The sequence below is a fragment of the Triticum urartu genome, chromosome 4A (assembly GCF_056163025.1).
Source record: "Triticum urartu cultivar PI428250 chromosome 4A, HENAU_Tu73, whole genome shotgun sequence".
Taxonomy (NCBI): domain Eukaryota; kingdom Viridiplantae; phylum Streptophyta; class Magnoliopsida; order Poales; family Poaceae; genus Triticum; species Triticum urartu.
The window spans coordinates 486149542-486176922 of NC_141876.1; the positions used below are offsets into that span (position 1 = coordinate 486149542).

The 27381-nt window shown below is 46.7% G+C and overlaps 1 protein-coding gene and 1 pseudogene across 1 annotated transcript; both read right to left on the reverse strand.

Moving 5' to 3' along the window:
* Positions 1-537: 537 nt before the first annotated feature.
* Positions 538-1420, reverse strand: LOC125554017 (chemocyanin-like). The gene is made up of 2 exons (XM_048717644.2): positions 1130-1420; positions 538-1020 (listed from the first exon to the last, which is right to left on the reverse strand). The coding sequence occupies exons 1-2, from the start codon at positions 1302-1304 to the stop codon at positions 821-823; spliced, it is 375 nt and encodes a 124-aa protein (XP_048573601.1). The 5' UTR covers positions 1305-1420; the 3' UTR covers positions 538-820.
* A 9406-nt stretch (positions 1421-10826) lies between these two features.
* Positions 10827-12792, reverse strand: LOC125554019 (aldehyde oxidase GLOX pseudogene; annotated as a pseudogene).
* Positions 12793-27381: the final 14589 nt, after the last annotated feature.

Sequence of the window (27381 nt, forward strand, 5' to 3'; positions counted from 1 at the left end):
TTTGCATCTGGACGAACGAGCGCAGGGCGGTGGTGCCGTTGGGCACTGTAGTGGCGTCGACGGATGTCCGGACTGGCAAGGATTGGATCTCTCTCCTGAAGATGAGTCAGTGCTCCGATGATGATATCGGCTTCTAAAACGTGTGCATATGGGATGCGCTTTAGGTCTGCTACACCAACTGTTGATCCCGATAATTTATGTGGATCGATTTTAGATATGGAGAGTGAGATCACTCCACATTATCAAGTTTGTAGGTGTGAGTGGTGGCTTCGGATAGATTGATGTATATTCCTGTTAAACTTTTGTGGAATAACTAATAAAAATGGCTTCATGCATCGATTGATGCATATGCCGGGGTATAACCTTCTTTTCTAAAAGAAAATAAAAAAATATGACCATGAGTGAGAGTGGTTCAAAGCTGACTGTGAGCTGGCTAATTGGAATTTCGCCTAGATCAGACCATGGCTCCCTATGCGTACTGTTGGAAACAAATTAAACAAACCAGTCCGAGGTTCTTTACTGCCATGCCGGCGATCGTTCATACAAACATCATGCGTTACCTACCACCCTCCATATCCACACATAACGCATGCCTACTGGCTGCTGTATTTTTCTTTCCTTCCGAAAAGAAGGATACCACCTCCGTCTCTGCATCAATTGATGCACACTGCTGGCTTCTGTATCATGTTAACAACTCAGGATACAACACGCGGGGAGTCACTGAGTTCCACAACACTTTATTGATGTTTTCACATGCGCACGGATGGCATCGCAGCCGCAGCTAGCTTTTCTGAAACCGGAAGCTGCAGCTAGACTCGCTTCAGTTTGCAGTGACGGCCATCTTCATCCCGAGCCCGCAGTGGCCGCTGAGGCTGCAGATGAAGTAGTTCGTCCCGGGGACGAGGGTCACGCGGTCGCTCCCCGAGGTGTAGGTGTGCGTCGCGCCGGAGCCGCGGCAGCTGTTGTAGCCGCCGGCGTCCACCGCCACCACGTTGTGCACGGCCGGGTTGTAGCTGAACACTGCGCAGTAGATCAAAGACACGCATCACATGAGACGAGGTGATGATACGGAGCAACGGTGGGAAGGAGTAATCGACTGTGCCATCTTTCTGACGGCCTGGTCACTCACCGAGGACGTCCCCTGCGCGGAAGGTCTTGCCGCTGGGCCAGCTGCCGGCGGCGAACGACCAGTCGACGTTGTAGGTGGCGGCGCCGGCGGTGTCGGCGCCGAGGAGGAGGCACAGCACGAGGAAGCCGAGGGCGAAGCCCTGCGCCGCACTGCCTCTTCCCTGAGCCATTGCCATCACTCCCGGACTCCCCTGGTGCTTCTCTGCGTCCCTCTGTGAGTGTGTGCGGTGGAGTGAGAGAGCAGAGTGACTGTAGTTATACGTAGTTCCGTTGGGTTTTGCTGTGGACGAGAGCGTGGGGCGGCATTTATAGAGGCGGAAAGGGCAAAGCCGGCTACCTGGATCCAATCACAAGTCCATAGACTGATAGACGGCAGCGCACTACTGTAGTTATTATACCAAAATGGAGTAGTAGTAGTAGTTGTTGTACCGAATGGCGTGGGTGGTAGCGCACGCCGTCCATGGATCCACAAAAGCTGGGAAATGCTAACTGAACTTAGGTGTAACTTTCTGGACATGCATCTTGTCCTACTGCAAGTAGTATAAAGAAAGATTACATTTCTTAGCCAATTCCTTCTCTTGGGATAATGATGCTCCCTCCCATCCATGTTACTTGTCACTCTAACCGATGTATATCTAGCACTGAAATACAGCTAGATACATTTATTTGAGCAACAAAATAATATGAATCGAAGAGAGTGAAAAAAATCATAGAAAAATCTCAATTTGTTCTGTCAATGCACACACCAATGACTCCTATTCCTGCTCAAAACACAATGAACCCTATTGAAACGCCCTAAATGAAGAACTAAATTTTGTGGAATGTTCCATTACCTCATTTAAGTTCAAATTTTTCATTATTGCAGGGCATCTGACTTTTTTTCTTTTGAGGAATGTGACATTTAACTTCAAATTCAAGTGTGTAGGCTATAGGGATAACAACAAGGCAAACTTTATAACCAAAAATGGGGAATAGATTTCCATATAAAATATGCTCGATTCGACCTTGGAACTTCACTGATGCAACCAAAGTTCAGTATTTATATTTTCCTTTTTGCGGGGAGAGCGGCCACAAGATTCCACCAACTAGACCCACGAGCACCCATCATCTAGACGAGCACGCATGTAAACCAAAGCCCCCTGCCCTAAACAAGGCTTTAGGTGTACTTATCCAGGCTTGTGCCCGCCATTATTGCATCCCAAACGGAACGATGAACCAAGAGCCCGTGAGTGCTTCATGCAGTGACTGCCTGACTGGAACATGCCCAAGTTTCAGACAATGGACGCCTAGTGAAGTTCCAGAGAACGGATGCCTCCCCATTTCATGTGCTTTTAGGCTGTTCGTTTCTGATCTATTTGGAGGGTGCACATGCGCCTTCTCTGCTGGATTCTTTAGCCACCTTTTGCTGCTCAATCTTGTTGCTTCCTGGGTTCAGAATAGAGACTGCTGTCCTTGGAGCTTGGTTAGTATCGATGGTGACAGACAGGGGCAGCTCACGCTTAAGTTCTGCTGCTAGCTATGGCGCCAAAAGAAGCCAGAGAAGCACAACTAACCTGGATCGGTATTGGTGTAACATTGCGTTGAAGTGACGAGTGCTTCGGGTAAGGTTGTTTTTCTTCTGTGAAGCTCCATTATTATTTTTCCCTGTCTTCTCAGGAACAGAGAAGGTTTCTTATTAAATGGACAACTGAACTTATATTGAGTAAACAGAGAAACAGAGAAGGATCCATGGCTTATAAGCTCAGTATAATGGGGGAGGGCCGTTTCTGATTATATCGTGCGTCGTATATGCAAAGATCGTACGCAAAGCAATTCTTTAATCTGTTTGTAAGTCTTTCTATAAGCATCTGATTTTTCTGAGTTAAATGCACAGAACCATCACACTTGTGTCACGATTACCGAAGAACCAGCACTTTACGATTTGTGACATTTCACACCAAAGCGAAATTCTTACAGTGGCAAAAAAAACACTAAGCAATTTTTTGACGTGCCTGGTCCCTTGCGATCCGACAACGGTGACGGCGTGCAGTTAATGGTCGTTAACGGTTTTGTCCGAATTCCGAAACGACTGGGCCGGCCCAACCCGAACACTCCCCCCGTCACTCCACTCCCTCGCTCTCCTCTCTCTCATGGGCATGGCGGCGATGGAGGTTTGCTGTGGAAGAGGGAAGTTGGATGGAGAGGCTGGTGGTTATCTGTGCGAAGGGAGAGTGAATGAATGTAGTGTGGAAACTGGAGTTTTCTGGAAGGAGAAACCGAATGAATGGCAGTTAATTTCTCAAACGACCATTTGGTTTTCTTTTTTTATTAGAAGAATCGAGCGACGACTTGGATGGGTTTTGAATTAAGCAAACCGAACGCGCTGGCCCAATTGACGAACAAGCCCAGTAAACGGAAACGAGCGAACGCGCCGGTCCAACCCAGCAGCTTCGTCCCACACGCTAAAAGAAAATGACGGCGTTAACGCCGCACTGTCACCGCAGCCCGCTGGCTCAGGATTGGCCACGTCAAAACGATATCATTTCTTACTCCGTGTTTTTTTGGCACTGTTAGGCCTTGTTTGTTTGGCCTTTTGCTTTTGCTTTTGCAACTTTTTTACTTTGATCAAAAAGCCATAAAAGCTCCTAAATAAGTGTTTTTGAAGCTTTTATGAATTTCAGAGCCAAATATTTTTGTATTGATTCATCAAAAGTCACAAAAGCTTCAAAAGCATTTATTTAGGAGATTTTATGACTTTTTGGTCAAAGTGAAAAATCTACAAAAGCAGAAGCAAAAGTCTAAACAAACAGGGTCTTAGACTTTTGGTTCGGTGTGAAATGTCACAAATCATAAAGTGATAGTTTTTCGCTATTCGTGACAATAATATGATGGTCTTTCGAAGGTGCTCATAGGGATAGAGTGTGCGTATACGTTCATAGGGGTGAGTGTATGCGCATGTATACGAGCACTTGCTTCTATATTGTGTTCAAAAAAGAATGTAGAGAGGGTATATGACTACACGCACGTGAAAAAAAATTCTACACTGGACAGTGCTAGGATGGTATACTGACGAACCTGATAGATCAAGAAATTCTTCCTTGATTCCTTGATAGAGTGCAGTTACAGGGAGAGATGCTGAGCAACACACATAGCTATAAGAACTTTTTATTACAGGCAGACAACCATATACTGCTCCCTCTGTTTTTAAATATAAGCCCTTTTAGAGATTTCAATACGAATTACATATGAATGTATATAGACATATTTTAAAGTGTAAGCTCACTCATTTTGCTTCGTAAGTAGTCCATATTGGAAGGAGGCAGATTTTTGGTCTATGGGGACATCTACATCCTATATGAAAAAAAATAACAATTCAACAAAAAGCCAAAAATTGCTGAAAATATTTTTGAAATAAACTTGACCTTTTATTGTACTCGCGAGAAAAAAATCCACAAAAATAAAATCTCCCTTTGACTTCTTTTTTAAAAAACAATTTTTTAGCCAAAATAGTGTGAATAGTGACCTATAAGGCTATAATAGCAAATAAATTTTGTCTTTTTTGTTGTGAAGTCAACTTTGTTTTTTTCCATGAAAATTTATATACTAGTGCAAAAGTAAGTCAAGTTTTTTGTCAAGATAGTTCTTACCCGTTTTGACTTTTTATTTAAATATTTCTAAAAAAATCCCCATAGAGGATGTATATACAACCAGGAACCAAAGTGTATTTTCCATATTAGAATCTTTAAAAGGTCTTATATTTAGAAATGGAAGGAGTAATATACATGCACATATATCACACAATTTCCTTGTGTTTTTTCTTTCTAATCACATGCTAGAACTGGCACAACCTTGGAAAGTGGAGAAATCCTTCACCAAAACAGCAAGAGTTTTTTAGTGTGTCTGAAAAGGAAAGTCATGCCTTCCAACAACTGCATCCGTGGATAAACACCAAGATAGTTCTATTGCATATATGTAACTTGTTAGACAGTAATTTTTGTAGCATTGATTTTTTTTTTGCCTTGCCATCTTTTTTATTAACTTTTGCCTATTTTTATAGTCTTGCTAATTATATTTTCTGTTTATCTTTACTTTAATAACACAAAAATAATCTTACTTTAGTACACCATGGTTCTTAAAATGTGCTTATATATCTAATGTTGTCTCTAATTATTTGACAATAAAATCATTTGAGGAGATGATTGTGATGCCTTTACAGCGTACTTTACTCTTGTTTTGTTTTGCGAGGGTACTTATACTCTTGTTGTAGGTACCAACGCGCAAAACTTCTGCACCATACGGGGTATTAGGGCTTCTTTGATTCATTAGATTATGAAGATGTATATTAGAAAAAAAATGAATGCATGTGCAAAACAATCGATTGAACTCATTAAAAACTAGACTTGGAGGTTTAGTTGGTCAATTCGAAGTCACACCACCAGATTTTCTTTTACTGATTTTCATTTGCTTCATTCTTTTGAGTCGAATGTATAAATAGTAGCACTAAAGGAAATCTTTCCACTCACAATGTTTTTCCTCCAGATTTTCTACTGATCGAAGAGGCCCCACGGAGCTTGAACTGCTTGCTACGTTCAGTTACTGGACCGGTGGTTGGTACAGCTACTTCAAAGTACACAAAAAGAGTGTGACATGTACAGTACCAGAAGCATAGGCACAAGTGGCCCACGGAGTGCTATCGTGCAGAGAATGGTAGATCGCCGCAATATATGTGCTTTGTCTTGATGACTCTTGGCACCTACTCCAACAACCATAGAACCATCGATTTTGTATGGGTGTCTTTTATTAGCAACGCAATAATATGGGTACAGGAGCTAGCTGACTCCTTGCCAGGATCAGATCTCCTTCAATTGTTGCTTGCGCATGGAATTGAAGGCCTTGAGCCAATTTGTTCCAGCAATGATATCAGTCTATCAGGACCATAAATCACCCTGAAAGAGCATCACATGTATTCAGGGGGAAATTATCGCAATCGCCCCTCATTTATGGCTGATTCTAAATGAAAATCAGCCAACTGTTAGAGGACAAAAGATATGAGGACGGCAACCTGGCATGAAGCGGCAACTTTAGTTCGGTCGATTTGGCTATATATGTTTTTAATAATATAAACTCTTCTCCGCTACATGTTTGTACATTTCTCCATTGGTGGCGCATTCTTCATCGACATGAATTCTGACGGTTGTTGCTAAACATCTACCAGATTCTTTATCATTTTGAGGAGAAGGTTCGGGAGGAAAGGGAAACAACAAAGGGATCCGAAATCTTACTTATACAGAGATCGGATGCAAAATCATTATGATTGTGTATCATCTAAATATAACCTTATGAGTTAATAAAAATGGCATTTATAAAGAAAATATTCTATAAAATAAATAGATTATGTGTGCAAGCGAATAGAAGCTGCTTATATATTAGGCATCAAGATCTATAGAGATAGATCGGGACGCCTCATTGGTCTTTCATAGAGTACGTACCTTGACAAGATATTAAAGAACTTCAAAATGGATCAGTCAAAGAAGGGGTTCTTGCCTGTATTGCAAGGTACGAGATTGAGCACGGCTCAATGCCCGACCATGACAGAAGATAGAGAAAAGATGAGTGTCGTCCCCTATGCCTCGGCCATAGGGTCTATCATGTATGCTATGCTGTGTACCAGACCTGATGTAAACCTTGCCGTAAGTTTGGTAGGAAGGTACCAAAGTAATCCCGGCATGGAACACTGGACAACGGTCAAGAATATCCTGAAGTACCTGAAAAGGACTAAGGACATGTTTCTCGTGTATGGAGGTGACGAAGAGCTCGTCGTAAAGGGTTACGTCGATGCTAGCTTCGACACAGATCTGGATGACTCTAAGTCACAAACCGGATACGTGTATATTTTGAATGGTGGGCAGTAAGCTGGTGCAGTTGCAAGCAAAGCGTTGTAGCGGGATCTACATGTGAAGCGGAGTACATGGCAGCCTCGGAGGCAGCACAAGAAGCAGTCTGGGTGAAGGAGTTCATTACCGACCTAGGAGTCATACCCAATGCGTCGGGCCCGATGACTCTCTTCTGTGACAACACTGGAGCTATTGCCCTTGCCAAGGAGCCCAGGTTTCACAGGAAGACCAGGCATATCAAGCGTCGCTTCAACTCCATTCGTGAAAGTGTTCAAAATGGAGACATAGAGATTTGTAAAGTACATACGGACCTGAATATGGCAGATCCGTTGACTAAACCTCTCCCTAGAGCAAAACATGATCAACAGCAGAACTGCATGGGTGTTCGATTCATCACAATGTAACTAGACTATTGACTCTAGTGCAAGTGGGAGACTGTTGGAAATATGCCCTAGAGGCAATAATAAAATGGTTATTATTATATTTCTTTATTCATGATAATTGTCTATTGTTCATGCTATAATTGTGTTATCCGGAAATCGTAATACATGTGTGAATACATAGACCACAACACGTCCCTAGTGAGCCTCTAGTTGACTAGCTCATTGATCAAAGGATAGTCATGGTTTCCTGACTATGGACATTGGATGTCATTGATAACGAGATCACATCATTAGGAGAATGATGTGATGGACAAGACCCAATCCTAAGCTTAGCTCAAAGATCGTGTAGTTCGTTTGCTGTAGCTTTTCTGAATGTCAAGTATCATTTCCTTAGACCATGAGATTGTGCAACTCTCGGATACCGTAGGAGTGCCTTGGGTGTGCCAAACGTCACAACGTAACTGGGTGACTATAAAGGTACATTACAGGTATCTCCGAAAGTGTCTGTTGGGTTGGCACGAATCGAGACTGGGATTTGTCACTCCGTATGACGGAGAGGTATCTCTGGACCCACTCGGTAATGCATCATCATAATGAGCTCAATGTGACCAAGTGGTTGATCACAGGATCATGCATTACAGCACGAGTAAAGTGACTTGCCGGTAACAAGATTGAACTAGGTATTGGGATACCGACGATCGAGTCTCGGGCAAGTAACGTACCGATTGACAAAGAGAATTGTATACAGATTGATTGAATCCTCGACATCGTGGTTCATCCGATGAGATCATCGTAGAGCATGTGGGAGCCAACATGGGTATCTAGATCCCGCTGTTGGTTATTGACCGGAGAAGCGTCTCGGTCATGTCTGCATGTCTCCCGAACCTGCAGGGTCTACACACTTAAGGTTCGGTGACGCTAGGGTTGTAGAGATATTAGCATACAGTAACCCGAAAGTTGTTCGGAGTCCTGGATGAGATCCTGGACGTCACGAGGAGTTCCGGAATGGTCCGGAGGTGAAGATTTATATATAGGAAGTCAAGTTTCGGCCATCGGGAAAGTTTCGGGGTAATCGGTATTGTACCGGGACCACCGGAAGGGTTCCGGGGGTCCACCGGGTGGGGCCACCTATCCCGAAGGTCCCCATGGGCTGAAGTAGGAGGGGAACCAGCCCCTAGTGGGCTATTGCGCCCCCCTTGAGCCTCCCCCTGTGCCTAGGGTTGGAAACCCTAGGGGTGGGGGGTGCCACCCTTGCCTTGGGGGGCAAGGCACCCCCTTTGGCCGCCCCCCCCCCCTAGGAGATTGGATCTCCTAGGGCCGGCGCCCCCCTAGGCACCCTATATATAGTGGGGGGGGAGGGAGGGCAGCCGCACCCAAGCCCCTGGCCTCTCCTCTCTCCCTCGTTGTTAGATGATTCCATAGATTGATCTTGGTGATGCGTAGAAAATTTTAAAATTCTGCTACGTTCCCCAACAAATCTTACTTATACAGAGATCGGATGCAAAATCATTATGATTGTGTATCATCTAAATATAACCTTATGAGTTAATAAAAGTGGCATTTATAAAGAAAATATTCTATAAAATAAATAGATCATGTGTGCAAGCGAATAGAAAAATAACAGCATACCTGTCCTCTCAAGGACTGTAGAGTGTTGCGAACAGCAGGGAGTGGGTGGAGTGAGAGGAGAATGCAAGTAGCGAAGGCGTCATTGTGAAGTGAAGAGGTGCGTCGTCGCAACAATGAGAGAGTTAGAAGTGGATAAACATATATGAATTGGGAGGGAGATTTAAGACATTGCCTTCTCTTCTATTGCGGATTAACCTGCATTCTCCACGTACATTTTCCCCATAAGAATGCACATGCCTGCCGGAGAGAGGAAAGAGGAAGACACAACAACGAAGCACAGAGCAAACCAATGGCAAATCTAGCGTGAGGCGTGGTAGAAGAGTGATGAAGGAATGATAAAAGTTAAGAGATAGTATCATGTGAGTTTATATTTTTATGTGCATTTATTTTTTACGGCAATCTTTATATTATGAAATTCGTAACTAGTAATATGATAATAATAAAAAGTGATTTTGAGATCCAGAAAGTGTTTAGACATGAGTTGAACCCTCAACTTATAAAATTGGTCACTTTGAACATAATGTGATTTTTGTTAGCATGACATGTGACGTGAAATGTTCAAAGGTCTAGACATCATTACAACTTCACATTTCCTTAAGTCCTAAATTTTGTAAACAAAGGTCCAAAATTTGGAAATAGTTAGATTTAAATTATATGGGGTGGTTTTGAATATTTACAATTGGTAGCAAACATCAACAAGATTCAAACATTCAATTTAGTCACTGCGAATAAAAATCAAGAAATCAAGAAGAATATTTACAACTGGACATCGTTGTGGTTCTTCTCCCCGTGCCAGGGTTTTGGCTGAAAAACTTTGTCCGTTTCGAACGCGGCAGCGGGGACGCTTAGCGTTGTGTTCCCTCCTGTAGGTATTGTCTTGGAGTTAGGTGTCTTAGGGTGTGTCTTGGTGGTGTCTTCGGGCCGTCATGTGCTTACTGTCAGCAACTTAGTCATTTCGTTTGTTTATTTTTTTTGTTTCTAGTGTTTTTTGGTGCGATTTGTGTTGCCTGATTATTCTGAAATTTGCTTTGTAAGAGGGTGAACTCAGCCCCTTGTATTGTCCGGCTGTGAACTTGGGCTCATGTTTTATTTCGTGAATGAGTCAGTGAATGTTGCTAGCCGTACGATACCTACACCTACGTAATGATCCACGTGGAAACTGGTGATTGGAGATTTGGGTGGAAGGAGCCCACCCCCCTGAAATTCAAATTCAGGGGGGCAGAGAGTTACGTAGACGAAGCATTTTTGTACGATAAGTACATTCTTGATTTTTGGGGGTTCGGTCCGACCAACAACGGCTCCCGTTCAGCGGGCCACACAACGGGAAGGCACCTCGCCACGCCAGGATTTTCCCTCGGGCGTCGCCGCCGCAGACCGCAGCCATTACTCGGCAGTACCAAGCTGACTGCACGTCCGCACTTCCCAACCGCCGCGACATCATTCCCGTGACGCCCCAGGCCACCGGCCGCAACCGCAACCATCCCGGCCGTCACCCCCGCGCGCGCACGCCAACGGCGCGCGTTCTCAGCTCTGAAGCCGCCGGTCTCTCCCAGAGAAGGAAGGAAGGAACGCCGCCAACAACCGGCTGGATCGCGACACTTCGATGTATCCACCAAATGCACCTAGGCCAGCCAGGGCCAGGAGCAGATGCGTCTAGGGAGCGTCACGTGTGCCCCTCAACCCGGCCGGTTCACGTGAATCTAGCCTCACTCTCACACACATTCTTCGCCTTCCGCTCTCTCTGTCCTGCCCGACTCGATCGGGCGTCGCCAAGCACGCACGCACGCACGGTACAACTGAACAACGAACCAAGTCACGGCATCACCTCACATTCGTGCGTGGTGACGACAAAAACCACGAGACAAGACAAGAGAACAAAACAATCGGGTCGTGCTATACATGATGCATGCCGATGCATGCCGCCGTCGCCGGCGTCGCGTCACTCTATGTGGACCCACACGCCCTCGCTGGGGATGTGCCCGTTCACCACGAACACCATGTAGTACCCCGGCGGCGCCAGCACGGCCGTCGCCGGCATCGCCACCGATGCCTCGTACGCGCCCGCGCCCGCGCCCGCGGTGCTGTGCAGCGCCGTCGTCCCCGCCACGTCCAGGAGCAGCAGCCTCTGGTTCATCGCGAACGAGTGCGTCGTGAACGACGGCGCCACCATCGTCACCGACACCAGGCCGAGAGCGCCGCCGCCGCCCTCGCCCCCGCCGCGCGGTCTCCTTCTCGGCGCCACCGCTGGCACCTCGAACTGGAGGGTCATTGACTGTCCGTACTTCACGCTCACCGCCGGGCCGGCGGGCGAGGGGTCGGTGATCTTTGGGCGGAGGGCGTCGTTGGAGCTGTCCAGGTACTCCGGGGAGAAGGCCTCCAGGCTGAGCTCTGTCGGGTACCGCACGTTGCTGAAGTTGTAGTAGATGTGCGGGTTGCTCCCGCCGACCAGCACCCGGCCGTCGCGGAGGAGGATCGCCGACGAGTGGTACAGCCGCGCGATGTCGGTCGCGCTCTGCTCCTCGAACCGGTCCCCGGGCGCGTGGTCTGGCCGGTACATGACGGGCGCGTACGCCGGGGTGCTGGCGGCCTCCCACCCGGCGGTGCCGTCCATGGCGCCGTTGATGATCGCCACCTCGGCGCCGTTGGGCAGCAGGATCATGTCCCCCATCACCCGCGGCGACGGCATTCTCTCGATCACCCACGCCGGCGAAGCGTCCGTGATCTTGATCCGCCCGCACGTCACCAGCGCCGGGAAGAAGGTCTTCTCCTTGGTCGAGTTGTAGGAGCCCGCGGGCGCGCCGCCGCAGACCAGCACCTCGGCCTCGGTGGGCGAAGGCTTCAGGGGCAGCAGCACCGACGAGCCCGAGCTGGGGTAGTTCCTGGGGTCGCCGCCGGCCAGCTCGGGGTACGTCCGGACGATCTTGTTCTTCCTGTAGTCGAGAAGGACGGCGCGGTTCTTGGCGAAGATGAAAAGGTTGCCGTCGATGTTGAGGTGGACGAAAGGATACAGATTGTTCTCCTCGGGGTCCCTGGTTTGAACCAGGAACGGCAATGCGATGGCCGAGGCGTCGGAAGCATCGGCCTTGGGGAAGAACTCGTAGTTGAACTGCCTGCGGCCGCCGACGATGAAGGCGCGGCCGTCGGGGAGGACCTGGTTGGTGGCGTACCACCGGTTGGCGGCGAGCGCGTCCTGCGTCTCGTTCCAGTCGCAGCTGCCGCCGTCGTCGTCGTCTCCGCCGTCGCACGCGCGCATGGCGCGCACGTTGCGGTAGCCGTCGTTCCAGCCGCCGGTCTGGACGAGGGTGCCGTCGGGCGCGACGGTGCCCGAGGAGCACCAGGTGTCGGTGAAGACGGAGAGCGGGCGGAAGGTGTTGGACGCGACGTCGTACTCGGCGGAGTGCGCGGTGCAGTCGACGGGGAGCACGCGCTCCCTGGGGTTGCGGCGGCAGCGGCCGTCGGGGAGGGAGAGGTTGGACGGGCCGAAGTCGGTGCGGTCGAAGATGATGACGCGGTCGTTGTGCAGGAGCTGCATGTGCATCGCCGACACGCCGATGCTGCGCTGCAGCACGTCCCACCGCCCGCCGCCGGCGCCGCCGCCGCTCGCCGGTGCAATGCCGGCGCATGCGAGGGCCAGGACAAGAGCGAGGCCGCGGGTCAGCAATGCGGGAGGAGGCTTCATGGTCGCCCGTGACGATCAGGCCTTGTCCGTATGGTGGTTGACTGTATCCGAATGTTTGGCTCGTGGGCAGCGAAGGCTGCTGTATGGATCTGAGCTCGTGACGGTGGCCGCCCTTATATGCAATGCACGGACCAACGATACGGTACAGTAGTATTGACGATCTTCGTTGGTGATGGCGTCTTAAGGCTCCGGATTTCGTTCAGCGAGGAGTCGCGCGCGGCCATTATTTCTGCCAGCAGGATGGTTTGATTCTGGCGTTGATTTTGGGGCTCGGGCCTGTATTAACTTGCTGTTTATGATGTTTTGATTTGGCGGCCCGTTGGGCATAATAAACGGTGCAGTCAATCAGTCATCACCATCTTTTCATGATTTGACCAGCTACCACCTGCTAATTGTGTTGCTCAGTCTCTCCCCCCATGACCCGTACCAAAATCCTCTGGATAGAAGAACCATAGGTTCATGCGAACTCTTCGACAACGACGAGTAATTTGGAACGGAGAAAGTACAATTTACCTACGTTTTCAGTCAGCTGGAATTTCACTTTTGGGTCAATTGATTTTGTGGCCATTGGATTTTTCTTTGAGATTCGTCCTGCATTTTTTTCCTTTATCTGTGTTGTTTGTTCTGTGAGCATTCTTTTTTTGACTGGCCTTTTATTTGGGTCAGTAGATTTCCTTCTGGCCCGAAGCCCTATGTGTTTGGTTGGAGGTGCCATATGAATGGGTTTGGACCATCCAGTTTTTTGGGATGGAACCATTCGATTTATGTGTTTGTTTGTATATAAGAGATGAGCTAATTATTTGGGATGGGATCATCAGTCATACTCACATGATCATGCATGCAATGGGTGGCCATATGATTCGACCGATTTCTTAGGGTGGAATGGTTCAGCATCTTCAGAGCATATTATCTTCTTTTTTTAGTGGAACCATTCAAATGCTTTATAACCAAACATGTCTATTTTCTGAACAATCCCAACCCATCCATGGCCACCCTTGCAACCAAACGCATCGGCAGCGATCCAGCCCTCCTCTCTCTCCCTTAGTTTTTTAATATTTTTTGTTTTTATATGCTTTTGCTTTTGTTTTTTATGTTTCTCTTAGTTAGTTGGTTTTATTTTTATTTTGTGGATATTTATGTGGTGTTGGGTGAGTGTAATTTACACACATAAATAATTTGCAATATGTGTGAAAATTACACTACTATATGATTATTGTTTGTGTACTAAAAATAATTTAAGAGCGAAGTTGTGTGCAAGTTTTGCGAAAAACATTGTTATTTTTTAATGGGTAATAATAATGCTACCAATTCATTCTCCTTATTGTAATTTATTTATTTATTTTTGTTCCTTCTTAAAGGGTAATACTAATGACACTAATTTATTCTATCTTAGAAAACCTTATTATTTTGATTTTAGTTTCTATTTTATTTTATTTATATGAAAGGGTAATACCAATCTTAATAATTCATTCATCCTTAGAAAACCTCAGTATTTTGATTGTGTTCTAGTTTTTACTTTATTTTTTCTTAAAGAGTAATACGTAAGCCACTAATTCATTTTTCTTGAAAACTTTGGTATTTTATTTTTTAGTATTACTTTATTTCCATCATTCTTTAATGATAATACCAATACCGTAAATTCATTTCTTCCCAGGAAACTTTCTTTTTATGAAAATTACACTATTACTCCCTCCGTAAACTAATATAAGAGCGTTTAGAATACTAAAGTAGTGATCTAAACGCTCTTATATTAGTTACAGAGGGAGTATATTATTATTCCCGCATGTTATAAAAAGCGCAACTTCTGTGCATATTGTTTGCAAAGTATTGCATTATTTTATTATTACTTTCAGTTCTTTCTTCTTAACCGGAAACCAATGACACTAATTCATTGTTTCTTAGAAAACTTCACTATTTTAATTTTTCTTACATTTTTATTTCATTTTTTTATTCTTTAAGGGTAATACCAATACCTCTAATTCATTCCTACTCATGATTCTTTTTTTGAAATTTCATTATTTGTGCTTATTCTTGCATATTATAAAAAACGCAATTTCTATTCAAACCGCGTGCAGTTTTTTTCATTTTTTTCAATTTTCTTTCTTCTTAAACGATAATACCGATACCACTTATTCATTATTTTGATCCGAAAAGGTACAGACACCATGGATCAAATACCAATGCCACCAATTCATTCTTTCTTTGAAAGTTTTCTTTTTGCGGAGAATCATTGTTATGTGTTTATTCTTGCATATTATAACAAAGCGCAATTTATGTGCAGATGTGTGCAAATTTTGTCATTATTTTGTTTTAGTTTTTTATATCATTTTCTTTCCTATTTAAGGGTATTTTTGCTTCATTTTCTATTTCTTGAAAGGATCGATACGGTTGACTAGAGGGGGGGGGGGTGAATAGGCAACTAACAATTTTTAACTTTTCTTTACCAAATTAAACTTTGCATTAAAGTAGGTTGTCTAGATATGCAACTAGGTGAGCAACCTATATGATGCAACAACAACAAACAAACAAGCAAGCAAGAGAAGAAACACTAATGAGCTTGCACAAGTAAAGGTAAGAGATAACCAAGAGTGGATCCGGTGAAGACGAGGATGCGTTACCGAAGTTCCTTCCTTTTGAAGGGAAGTACATCTCCGTTAGAGCGGTGTGGAGGCACAATGCTTCCCAAGAAGCCACTAGGGCCACGTATTCCTCACGCCCTCACACAATGCGAGGTGCCGTGATTCCACTATTGGTGCCCTTGAAGGCGGCAACCGGACCTTTACAAACAAGGTTGGGGCAATCTCCACAACTTAATCAGAGGCTCCCAACAATACCACGAAGCTTCACCACAATGGACTATGGCTCCGTGGTGACCTCAACCGTCTAGGGTGCTCAAACACCCAAGAGTAACAAGATCCGCTAGGGATAGGTGGGGGAATCAAAAATCTCTTGGTGAAAGTGTAGATCGGGGCCTTCTCAACCACTCCCGAGCAAATCAACAAGTTTGATTGGCTAGAGAGATAGATCGGGCGAAAATGGAGCTTGGAGCATTAATGGAGCTTGAGGGGGAAGAGGTAGTTCAACGGGGAAGAAGGGGACCCCCTTTTATAGTGGGGGCAACAATCCAACCGTTGCCCCACTAAACAGCCCCGCAGAGGGCGGTACTGCCGTGGGAGACATCGGTACTACCGCTTGGTTAAGCGGTACTACCGCTCCCTTCGGCGGTACTGCCGCGCAGAAAGAAGGGTAAGGGGAAAGAGGGAACCGTGCGGTACTACCGCGGTGGAAGGGCGGTGCTGCCGCTAATGGGCGGTACTGCCGCACTACTGCCGCAGCGAGGTACCGCGCAATCCGACACAGAAAAAGACCCCTCGAATCGACGTGGTAGGGACCTGGCAAGCCAGCGGTAGTACTGCTGCGGAGTCACCGGCGGTACTACCGCTGCGGAGCGGTACTGCCGCTTGTGACCCCTAAGCGGTACTACCACTGGGTACCGCGGTACTACCGCTGGGTACCAGACAAAGCCCACAAGAAGAGAGAAGATCTCTCCATAGAAGCGGAAGGGCTCGGAGGGTGAGAAGCGGATGTGTACGTGTTGATTCCACCCAAGCAATACCAAAGCGGACCCCCTCTTGATAGTACGGTGCCCTCTACGCAACTAGTCCACCGAAAAAGAAATGAAAGATCTACACTGTCTTGAATGACACTCCGAGGGGAAGAAATCGTCTCGTGCCAAGGATGAATCTCTGAAATGCTCAAAGCACACTATTAGTCCGCAAACACATTGTCATCAATCACCAAAACCACATCGAGAGAGATATGCCTCAACAATCTCCCCCCTTTTGGTGGATTGATGACAACTAGGGATTTGCACAAGGAAAAGACATAAAAGTAAGGATACTTAGAACTAAAAAATATAGACGGGCTCCCCCTGAATGTGTGCACCTAGTTAGTGAAGCCTTTGGAATGCAAGACACACACATTCGGATCAACACCCCCCCTTATATTTTATAGTCCAATAGGATAAGCATGCAACTCTTAAGATACTACAGTATTGAATAGACATAAGTAATAAGGTAGCGATAGAGTAGCATATGTCTCACACCATATGTCTAGAACTTAGGTCTCAAAGGCAAAAAACCAAACAAAGCAAAGCAGAGGGCGAACACAAACATGACACACAAAACACGGCAGCGACACAAATCCCTAAAACTCTCTCCCCCTTTGGCATCGAGACACCAAAAGGGCAAAGAGCGAAGCTACGGCTCCAGGTGATATCAAGCTGAGGATCATGAGCATCACATCCCTGCGGAATCGTCTGCACCGCCCTCATCGGTCGGGAACTGCTCGACGTCTGAATCGGTCCATGGGCAATGCTGCTGGATCCACTCTTCTTCCTCAGTGATCTGATCCTCCGAACCACTGACAATGGTTGCACCCAACTGACGCATGAGCTCCTTGTGACGCCCCCTGGCCTTCTTCTCCGCCACATGAGTCATGTACTGGCCATGTGACTCCATGCAGAAGAGCTTCCTCATCTTGTGCTTGAGCTTCTTTGCCCAAGAGGGCTCTGTCCCAGATGGCTCATAGTCCTCATCGTCATCATCAGCCTCAGCCTCGCCCTCGGTGTCTGTGGCAGCTGCAGTGGATGGACCCCCCAGCTTTGGGAGCGGGGGCGCCAGAATCGTCCTTCTTCCTCAGACGCTTGATCTCGTGAGACACCAAATCTCCAATTTCCAACCCAACCTTGGGATAGACATGTGCCCAAGCCTTCTCAATGAGTAGCATGATGAATGGACCATAGATCGGGCACTTGCGCTCAGAAATGGCAGAAATAAGCTCAGACCACATAACATGAGAGATGTCTAGGGACTCGCCAGTGGTTGCTTCCTTCTCATGTTGGCAGAAGAGTAGCATGTCCACAAGATAGGAGTGGACCATATCCAGATTCCCGATGCGAGGGGAAAGAGTCTCTCGAAAGACACGATGAAGGATGTCGAGATAGGGAGGCAGCTCATAGGTTTCCTTCTGAGTCACAGGGTTGACCTTAACAGTGAAGTAGGGTCACAGAGCTTGCTTGTGAGTGGAGATTGCATTGCGGTGAGGGCGGAAACCAACTAGAGTCTTAAGCCCTTGATCTTCCACATGAAGTAACTCCATGAAGGCCTTCCACTTGATAGAAAGCAGCTTTCCATTGGTCATCCAAGTCAGAGTCCTCTCTGCATCAGTCCCAAGATGGACGGTGGCATAAAATTGAGCCACCAAATCAGCATCAAAATCCTTGTTGAACTGCATGATCCTGAGAATGTTCAGCTGGGTACACATCTGAAGAGCTTCACAAAGTACTCCGGATCCTTTTCCATGGCATCCGTGTTGATGGAGCGAACATCAACATAGAGATTCTTCTTGGCCTTGATCACATCAAAGAAAATGGCAAACTGAAAGCGGTTCCAGAACGGGCGGTTGACCAAATTGGGTTCTTGGACTTCCTCATAGGGGTTACGGCGACGCTTTGCCTAGAACTCCTTGGCAATCATCTCAGTCACAGTCTTGCCCTTGGGCTTCGGCCTGTTGGCAGGCTTCTTCTGGAGTTGAGGCGGAGGAGGCGCACTGGAGGAAGCACCCGCAGGCGGTGGTGGAGCACCAGAGGAACCAATTGCTGACTCAGAAGTGCGGTAGCGCTTTGAAGATGCACGACCGGGGTTGATACGGCGGGCTTTCTGCTCAGGAAGATCATCACCTGGAACCAAACACACACGCAACAAAAACAACACGAAAGAAAGAGCATAAGCCACCAAACGAAACAAAAAGGATCAAGGTGAGGTAGAAAATATAGGAACTAGGCATCCGACGGTAGTACCGCAATCTACCCGCGGCAGTACCGCTCGTGCGACAGTACCGCTCAAGGTGAGTGGCAGTACCGCTCAAGGTGGGCGGTAGTACCGCCCAGAATGGGGAACGGCGGTTATCTACGGCCGTGGTCAGATTCGGCACTACCGGGATGCCAAATTCAAAAATTTATCCTACCAAACATCAATCCAAAGAGCCTAGAAGCAATCTCCATCCACCACAAGCCTCTTCATAGCCAAAAAAACTAGAAAACAATGCCTATTGCCCCTAAGAACTAGATGCAAGATCTAGGCAAAGAGAAACCGAGAACACAGGCAATACCGACATCCATGGCTGGAGGACGAGATGGAGAACGACTCCACCGGAGGAAATGGAGAGAAGCGGCCGGAAAATGGCGGCCAGCCAGTGCCCTCCCGCGGTGTGGCATCGCTGGAGCGACGAGGAAGACGAGCGAGTGGGGGCGAATGGGTATGGGGAGAAAATAACTCCCCCGCCCGATATAACCCCCATCGCCCGCCCCTCAGCGGTAGTACCGCTGGTGAGGGCGGTAGTACCGCTTAACCCTCATAAGCGGTAGTACCGCAATCGCAGCGGTAGTACCGCTCAGCCGCAAAAAGGACTAGGCAAAAGGGGGCTTAACTCTCGAAAAAGAACGAAAAGAAAAAGGGGAACAAAACACACACACAAAAGCAACAAAGAGAACGAGAAAGACACACCTCTCTAAGAGAGGGCGGTGGCCGAGGCCACCTATGTTTGAGTTTAGAGGTATGGCACCGCGAAGATTTTAACCTTGGGCCCATGACCAACACTCATCTTTGAAGCACAAGTGCCATAAAGAAATGGCTAAAGTGAAAGAGTTTGGTTAGTTTATGCATTATGAGGGGAGGGAAAGTTCATTGAGAGAACAACACTCCCCCTATGTCCATGCCTACACCTAAACTAGACAACAAGTTGAGTGAGGTGAGGTGTGCAGGGGTTCAAGTCACATTGCTCGAATCAATGATATTTAGCTCATGCCTTAACTCGCGAAATCTTGCTTCATCCAAAGGCTTCGTGAAGATATCTGCAAGGTTATCATGAGTGTTGACATAGTTGAGCTCGATCTCCCCTCGCCTAATGTGATCCCGGATGAAGTGATACCTAATCTCAATATGCTTTGTCTTGAAGTGTTGCACCGGGTTGAGGGAAATCTTGATGGCACTTTCATTGTCACACCAAAGAGGCACTTTGTCACAAGTGACACTGTAATCCTTTAAAGTTTGCCTTTTCCATAAAAGTTGTGCACAACAACTATCGGCAGCCACATACTCCGCTTCTGTGGACGAGAGAGACACACAACTTTGCTTCTTGGAAGACCAACTTACCAAAGAGCAACCAAGAAACTGGCACCCTCCAGAAGTGGACTTCCTATCCACTTTGTCTCCCGCCCAATCCGAGTCTGAATAACCTACAAGCTTGAAATTTTCTCCTCTTGGGTACCATAAGCCAAAGTTTGGGGTATGAGCCAAATATCGAAAGATTCGTTTGACCGCCACATAGTGACTTTCCTTAGGTGCGGCTTGAAACCATGCACAAATTCCCACACTCAACATGATATCCGGTCTAGATGCACAAAGGTAAAAGCAAGGAGCCAATCATGGAGCGATATACCTTTTGATCCACCGCTTTACCATTGGGATCAATGTCAAGTTGGCACTTGGTGGACATGGGAGTGGACGCCAGCTTGACATCACTTAGCTTGAATCTCTTAAGCATGTCTTGAGTGTATTTGGCTTGGTTGATGAATGTTCCTTCTCTCCTTTGCTTCACTTCGAACCCGAGAAAGAACTTCAACTCTCCCATGGAAGACATCTCAAACTTTGAGGTCATGAGAGCGGCAAATTCCTCATTGAAAGCTTTGTTAGGGGAACTGTCGTGGTTTTGTCACGGCAGATGTCCTAGAGAAAGGACTTAGTCATGGAGCCATCGCTACGGGTTAGCTTGAAGGGGTTAAAGCGGACACAAGGACGCAAGAGAGTTTATACTAGTTCGGCCCCTTCAATGAAGGTAAAAGCCTACTTCTAGTTGTGATGGAATTGATGGGTGTTTCGATGACTGGGGAGCGAATAAGCTTCGCCTATGTCTCGAGTCGTTGTCTGTCGTTGAACCGCCGCCGGGTCGTCCCCTTATATACATGGGTGACGCCCGTTGGTTTACAGAGTCCCGATACCGGTTCATAGATGCGTCCGGTTCGGTCTCCACTATTCCTAACTTATAACACAAGTTACATACCGACGCCGGTTTATAGCTATAGGCCTTAAACCGATTATGGTCCTTTAGCCCTCATCTGCCCTCATGGGCTTTTATCATACTCAACTACTGATGAAGTTAACCCGGCCTGTCCTGGCCGGTTTACGCCCAGTAGTAATATCCCCAACATTAGGCCCCAAATTGATTTGAACATGTTCATGTCAATTCTTAGCAAAAATCTTCATCTTCAACATCTTGTATTTTGTTGAACCGCCGTGATGTCATCTTCTCTGCTCGCGGTAGACCGGTGTGACGTCACTGGTTATAAAAAACCTTATCCTGTTAACAAGCCTGCGGCAATTAAGGCCGCAGCTTCGTTTCCAAACTCGCGGCTCCTTGATTCTCGCACCTGACATATCCCTTTCTTTATAAATAGGACCGAAGGGTCATTTCCTTTCTCTTTCCCTCCGACCCCTTCTGCTTCATCTTCTTCGCGTTGCCCAGCTTCGGAGCTCCGCCGCCACCGTCGACCTCTGCATCAACCTTGGCCGCTGCATCAACCTGAGCACACCAGAGCATTGCGGCGACCTTCCTCTTCTTCCTCAGCTCCGATAAATCTTTTTTCCTTTCCCCCATAGATCTGTTCGAGGGTTTCCTCGTTCGTCGAAGTTCATCGAGACTCTGGCGCTGTTCTTCCTTTGTTTCTTCTTTAGCCCATGAATAAGACTTCAAACCTGATGTATTCCCCGTAACGGCTTATCTTCTGCTACCAAAGCAAACCTTTATGCGCATAAAACATTGATTTGGTCCCTTGTGAAGTGCTTTGAGATCAACCTTTTAGGTCTAAATCCTTTTATTTTCCTGTCTTACGATAGATCCAAAATTTCACTGCGACCTTATGAAATCTGTTTTTACCTTCCTTAGTCATTCTTGCCTTAGATCTGTATCCTCTTTACCACATAGGCGGTTCACCTTTGAAAAAGCAATCTTATCATATATCATTAGTCCCCTTGTTGAACCGCCGTGATGCTGTTGCTTCATAAACTCCGGTTTAGATAGATCTGCTTCCGGTTTAACATTGCACATAACAATGTACCTTGTAGATTTCATCATCGCCAAGCAAGTGTATGAGTGCAATTGGGTCCCTTCTCGCGTCACAGAGGATCAACTGGATGATTTAGTCCTGATTGGCGCCTTGGGCAGCAAAGACACCGTCCATTGGAGGGCTCCTGGCAAAGAATGCCCCCCCACACCTCGAGAAGGAGAGGTTGTTGTTTTCGTAGACCACTTAGCCCGGGGTTTTAAACCGCCCGGTTCTAAATTCTACCGGGATGTTCTAGCTGATTTTCAACTCCATCCGCAAGACACTGGCCCCAACTCTGTTACAAATATGTGCCACTTCCAAGTGCTCTGTGAGGTGTTCTTTCAAGAGGAGCCCACAGTGGAATTATTCAGAGATCTTTTCCATCTACACCGCCGTACTGAGTTTACTGATGGCTCTAATACGGAGTTGGGTGGCATAGCGATTCAAAAAAGGAAAGAGGTCACATACCCTCACGCCAAGCTGCACAGTCACCCCAAGGAGTGGAATCAGACATGGTTCTACTGCAAAGACACCTCCCCTGCTGGCGAGAATCCCTTTCCTGGTTTTCGTCCAGAGCGGCTCAGCAATACCCATCCTTTTCCTCAACGATTGAGTGCCCAGGAGAGAAGCAAATATGCTCCTCAGCTGTCAAAGCTCAGAGCCTTTATGGCCAACGGTTTAACAGGGGTTGACCTTTCTCGCTGTTGGATATCATGGAGCATACTGCCCCTTAGTCAGCGCTCCGGTTTGATGTGCGAATAAACTGATAGTGTGGATGACCCACTGCGACATTCAAGACTCCAGCTCTCCGGTGAAGAGATCACAGAAGCTGTGCGTAAGATACTGAATGAACCAGAGCACATCTGCGCTAGAACCGGCCTGCTTCCCTTCTGTGCCACCAACAAACCGCCAGCTGTAAGACTTTGATTTTTCTCTTTGCTGAATCTGTTATTGATATGTCTGGTCATTATTTTTAATATCAGTGTCTGCATAATCAGGGCGACGATCCGTTTTGGAGCAAAAAGCTGCCGCAGGAGAAACCAGAGAAAGCAGATAAACCGGAAAGAGCAAACCGGCAAAAAACTAAAGCCGTGAAGAAGACTGCCCACCGGAAAAGAACCACTGCATCTTCTAATCCGGCCCCTGATGACGAGGTGGATAATCCGAACCTTGAGGTAGAGCTTGACTCACTTGGTTTATTTTTCATGCATCTTATTGATGATGATATTTGTCAGGATGATGCCGAAGCCAGCCATGCAGATGTTGCAGAGGTAATTATTCTCTCTTCCGATTCAGAAACTTTGCCTTCACAAAAAATCCGTCAAGCAAACTGGAAAGTTAAATTTTCTCATCCTCTTGCTTATTTGGATCCTAAACTTCTTATGAAGACTCAACAACACGAAGCTCGCCGCACCACCCGGCACAGCGGCCAGGTAGTTACCTCCGCCGGTTTACCGAACAGTCCGGTTCGGAAACGTCATTCCAAGGTCTCTAATTCGCTTGTCAGTGCTTGTCCTAAAGCGGGCTGCTTTTGTCAACCTCTTAATCCGTCTGACTCTGATTATCAGGTTATTTCCCACTCATCTTCTGGCGAGTCGTCGGCTACTCAGCTCCCACCGCTCAAAATGGTGCTTGGGTAAGCTATATTTATTGTGATGTTTGCAGTATATTGCCTTAGAACATATGCTGCATTTAATTTTGTTATTCTTCTCAGGGCCAAACCTAGGCCGAGCAAGAAGGCCCGCCTGGATAAAGCGGCCGAAGAAGATGTCATTCTTGAACCAGGCACCACACCCAATCTTGAAGCAGCTATTCCTGAGGATATTCCCAATGATCCACCGCAGCCAGATGATGATCTTACTGCTGAGGAAAGACCTACTGATACTTCAGATCCTATCCATCAACCCACAGGTTCCCTCCGGGTTGAAAGCTCCACCGGTCCCGCAAAACCTACTGACAAGCCAACAGCTCCAGTGCAAACCGGCGGTACCAATGATGATGAAGTTGTCATTACTGGCACTGTCCATACTGAGCCAAGCAATCCTGTCGCTTTATCCAAACATTCTGCCAAGGAAGAACTTGCTGCCTTTGGTAAAGGCAAGTGGAACGCTGATCTGACGACTTACGCTGCTCTGAACGCCCAAGATATCCATTTCGTCTATCTGAACCGGCTGTATACTAGTCGTGACTATGAAGCCGGTCTGGTCAACATGATGAAAGACAAATATGAGGTAATTTCCATATGCTCCTTCTTGCTTGTATGCTTCCATTCCTGACTCTCCTAGCCCCCAAGGGACGGTTTGGAATATTCTTTCAAACCGGGACTTAAATAATATAAATCTTGTTGCTTTGAAATTTGCTGATGTAGCCCCCAAGGGCCGGTTTAACTTTAGCGTAGTTAAACCGGTACTTTAAGTAATTGAAACTGCCGTATCAGAATATATATGATCAAATAGCCATTAGCCCCCAAGTGCCAAGTTGAATACTTGTATTGATCTTGGGACTTTGTAAACAATCGAAAGATGAAAGGGTAAATCGGGGGCCGCTTTAGATCAAATATGCATTAGCCCCCAAGTACTAAGCGCATAACTTGTTATGTGGTTGGTACTTGAATCCTTCTACCAGTTTGCTGAAGCATATATCTGTATGCATGCAGGCGGAGCTGAAGACGAAAGAGAACCAAGTCATCGATCTTCAAGAAGCCCTGAAAACCCAACAAGCTGAAACCTCCAAAGCAAAAGAGGAATTGGCCAGTGCTTTAAGCGCCATGGAACAACTTAAGGAAAACTTCAAAAAGAAACGGGCGGACTGGGCCACTGAGAAATCCGCTTTGATCAAACGAGCAAAGGATGCTGAGGCTGCACTAAAACCAGTGGCAGATGAACTGACCAGCATAAAGCGGCACGGGCATGCCATGACTACTGCTATCTTTGGTAAGCCAGTTTTCCTACTGAATTGGCTCTGCCTTCTGACAAAGTCACCGGCTTATTAACCCTTTATGGTATTTCAGGGACACGCATTGGTCACTTGGGGTCAGATGTACGGAAGAAGCTAAAAGCCGCCTATACATTGGTTGAACAATTGTATACTGGTGCCCAGCGGATCATCTGTACCGCCTCTCATAACAAACCGGCGCCTACTTTGATTCAAGATACGCTGATGAAACTGTCGGTGCTTCCTGTCTGGATTGAAGAGCTAAAGAAATCTGCTGCTCGAACCGGCGCAATCAATGCTTTAATCCGGGCAAAAGCCTGGGTGCCGGATTTTGATCCTGTTGAAGCGGCTCAGGGCTATCCCAGTTTGAAGGAAGACGGATCAGAATTCGGTGAAGCGGATCTGCGAGCGATAAACCGGGAGGTGCGTCCACTAGCTTGTCGGCTGGCTGAGGAAGCAGACTTGTCTCGTTATCAAGCGCAATATGACAGTCAGAACAAGCGAATAGCTGCGCCAATCCATGAATCGGAAAATCTGATTCCTCCAATTCGTAAGCATACTTACGCTCCCGATATTGATCCGTCCTTGCTGATCCATGATGAAGCTGTTTTTCAAGCATTAATGGGAATTGACTGGACAACTGTGGATTTCCAGCCACTGGGTAGGGATACGGAGGCTGAAGCGGCGTAGGACGACCCACAACCATCAGGCCAGGCTGGTGACCAAGCTTGAACCGGACGCCGGTTTAAAACTGCCTCTTCTTCGCGAAAAACAATTATATTATTATGGGCACCATGTTGCCTTGTAATAGGCTAGCTTATACCTTTGATGTTGATATGCCTTCATGCATAATTTGTTCTTCCTGTGGCAATGAACTTTCCAAAACACTTTCTGAAATGAAAAATTCGTCAAGTGCCACCGTGGTTGTACCGTCAGGCGTAATATGATGTCTGCATATATGAAATCAAAACAAAATTTTAAGTATGACCAAATTTTGAGATACACAATACCTGCCGTCATTGAGCGTGAAGTTGGCTTGGCCAATCTTGAAGCGTAGTTTTGCAAACCCATACTGTTGGAGGAGATAACAGCTCCTGTATATATATATGACGCTGGCTTACCATGTAAACCATGCCGGGTTATGATAAATACCGTGTTACTCCATAAGAGGATGTTAACAACGCAGATTAAACCGGTCAAATAGCCTCGGGATTGACGTGAACTGTGTTCCGTCAATTGAAAAAAAATTGTCGGTTTAAGAAACACAATAAAAAGCAAAAAAACCCCTTCAAAGAAAAGTATGAAGCAAAAGCAACGAAAAAAACGTTTGCCAAAAAAGACTTATTTAAGCTGATCAAATGGCGTAACCATGGCCAAACACGACCAAGCTCCCGTTAGGTGTAACTATGGTTCTAGTTAGCCAGGTCCCCAAGTGATTCTTGTGGCATTTTATGCCGACCAAATGGCGTGGTCATGGTTCGGGTTCGACCAAGCCCCTAAGTGATTCTGTGGCCTTAGGCCGATCAAGAGGCATGACTGGTTCAGACATGACCAAGTCCCCAAGTGATCTGGTGGCTTTCGCCTATCAAGAGGCATGGTATTGGTTCGGACACGACCAATCCTCCAAGTGATATAACACGATGCTTTTAGCAAAGCGAACTCAAGGGGTAAACCGGAGGCCGCTTTAGAGCAACTCCGTGTAACCTCACATGATGTAAAAGAAAAGATACCCCGCTTTAGCTGAGGTTCTGGTTTATTATACTTAATCATAATATATACATTGTATGTACATAAGTATAGCCAATGGCTCAGGTATAGTAAGGCCGAAGATGAGCTATATTCCACGGCCTGTTAGTCTCCTCCTCTGATGTACGTGAGTCCTTATGCTCTCGAATATCGATTAGATAGTACGACCCGTTGTGCAGATTCTTGCTGACCATGAAAGGCCCCTCCCAAGATGGGGATAGCTTATGCATATCAGTCTGATCTTGGATGAGCCGAAGCACCAAATCTCCTTCCTGGAAGGCTCTGGTTCTGACTCGGCGACTGTGATAACGACGAAGATCCTGCTGGTAAATCGCCGACCGGGCGGCTGCGATGTCACGCTCTTCATCCAACCGGTCCAAAGCATCTTGCCGTGTTGTCTCGTTGTCCGCTTCAACATAAGCCGTGACACGAGGTGAGTCATGACGGATATCGCTGGGGAGAACCGCCTCCGCTCCATAAACCATGAAGAACGGTGTGTATCATGTTGATCTGTTGGGTGTTGTATTGATGCTCCATAACACAGATGGTAATTCTTCTACCCAACAACCCGGCGTTCTCTGCAAAGGAACCATGAGCCGGGGCTTGATGCCTCTCAAGATCTCTTGATTAGCTCTTTCTGCTTGACCATTGGACTGTGGATGTGCTACTGATGAAACGTCGAGCCGGATGTGCTCCCATTCGCAGAACTCCTTCATAGCACCTTTGGACAAATTGGTACCATTATCTGTGATAATACTATGCGGAAAACCAAACCGGAAAATCACCTTTTTGATGAACTGAACCGCCGTGGCCACATCACACTTGCTAACAGGTTCTGCCTCCACC

Coding starts and splice junctions, on each gene's coding strand:
- LOC125554017 (XM_048717644.2), bottom strand. CDS start 1,304: ATGGCAATGGCTCAGGGAAGAGGCAGTGCGGCGCAGGGCTTCGCCCTC. Junction 1,021..1,129: donor CCGCGCAGGGGACGTCCTCG/GTGAGTGACCAG, acceptor TCTACTGCGCAG/TGTTCAGCTACAACCCGGCC.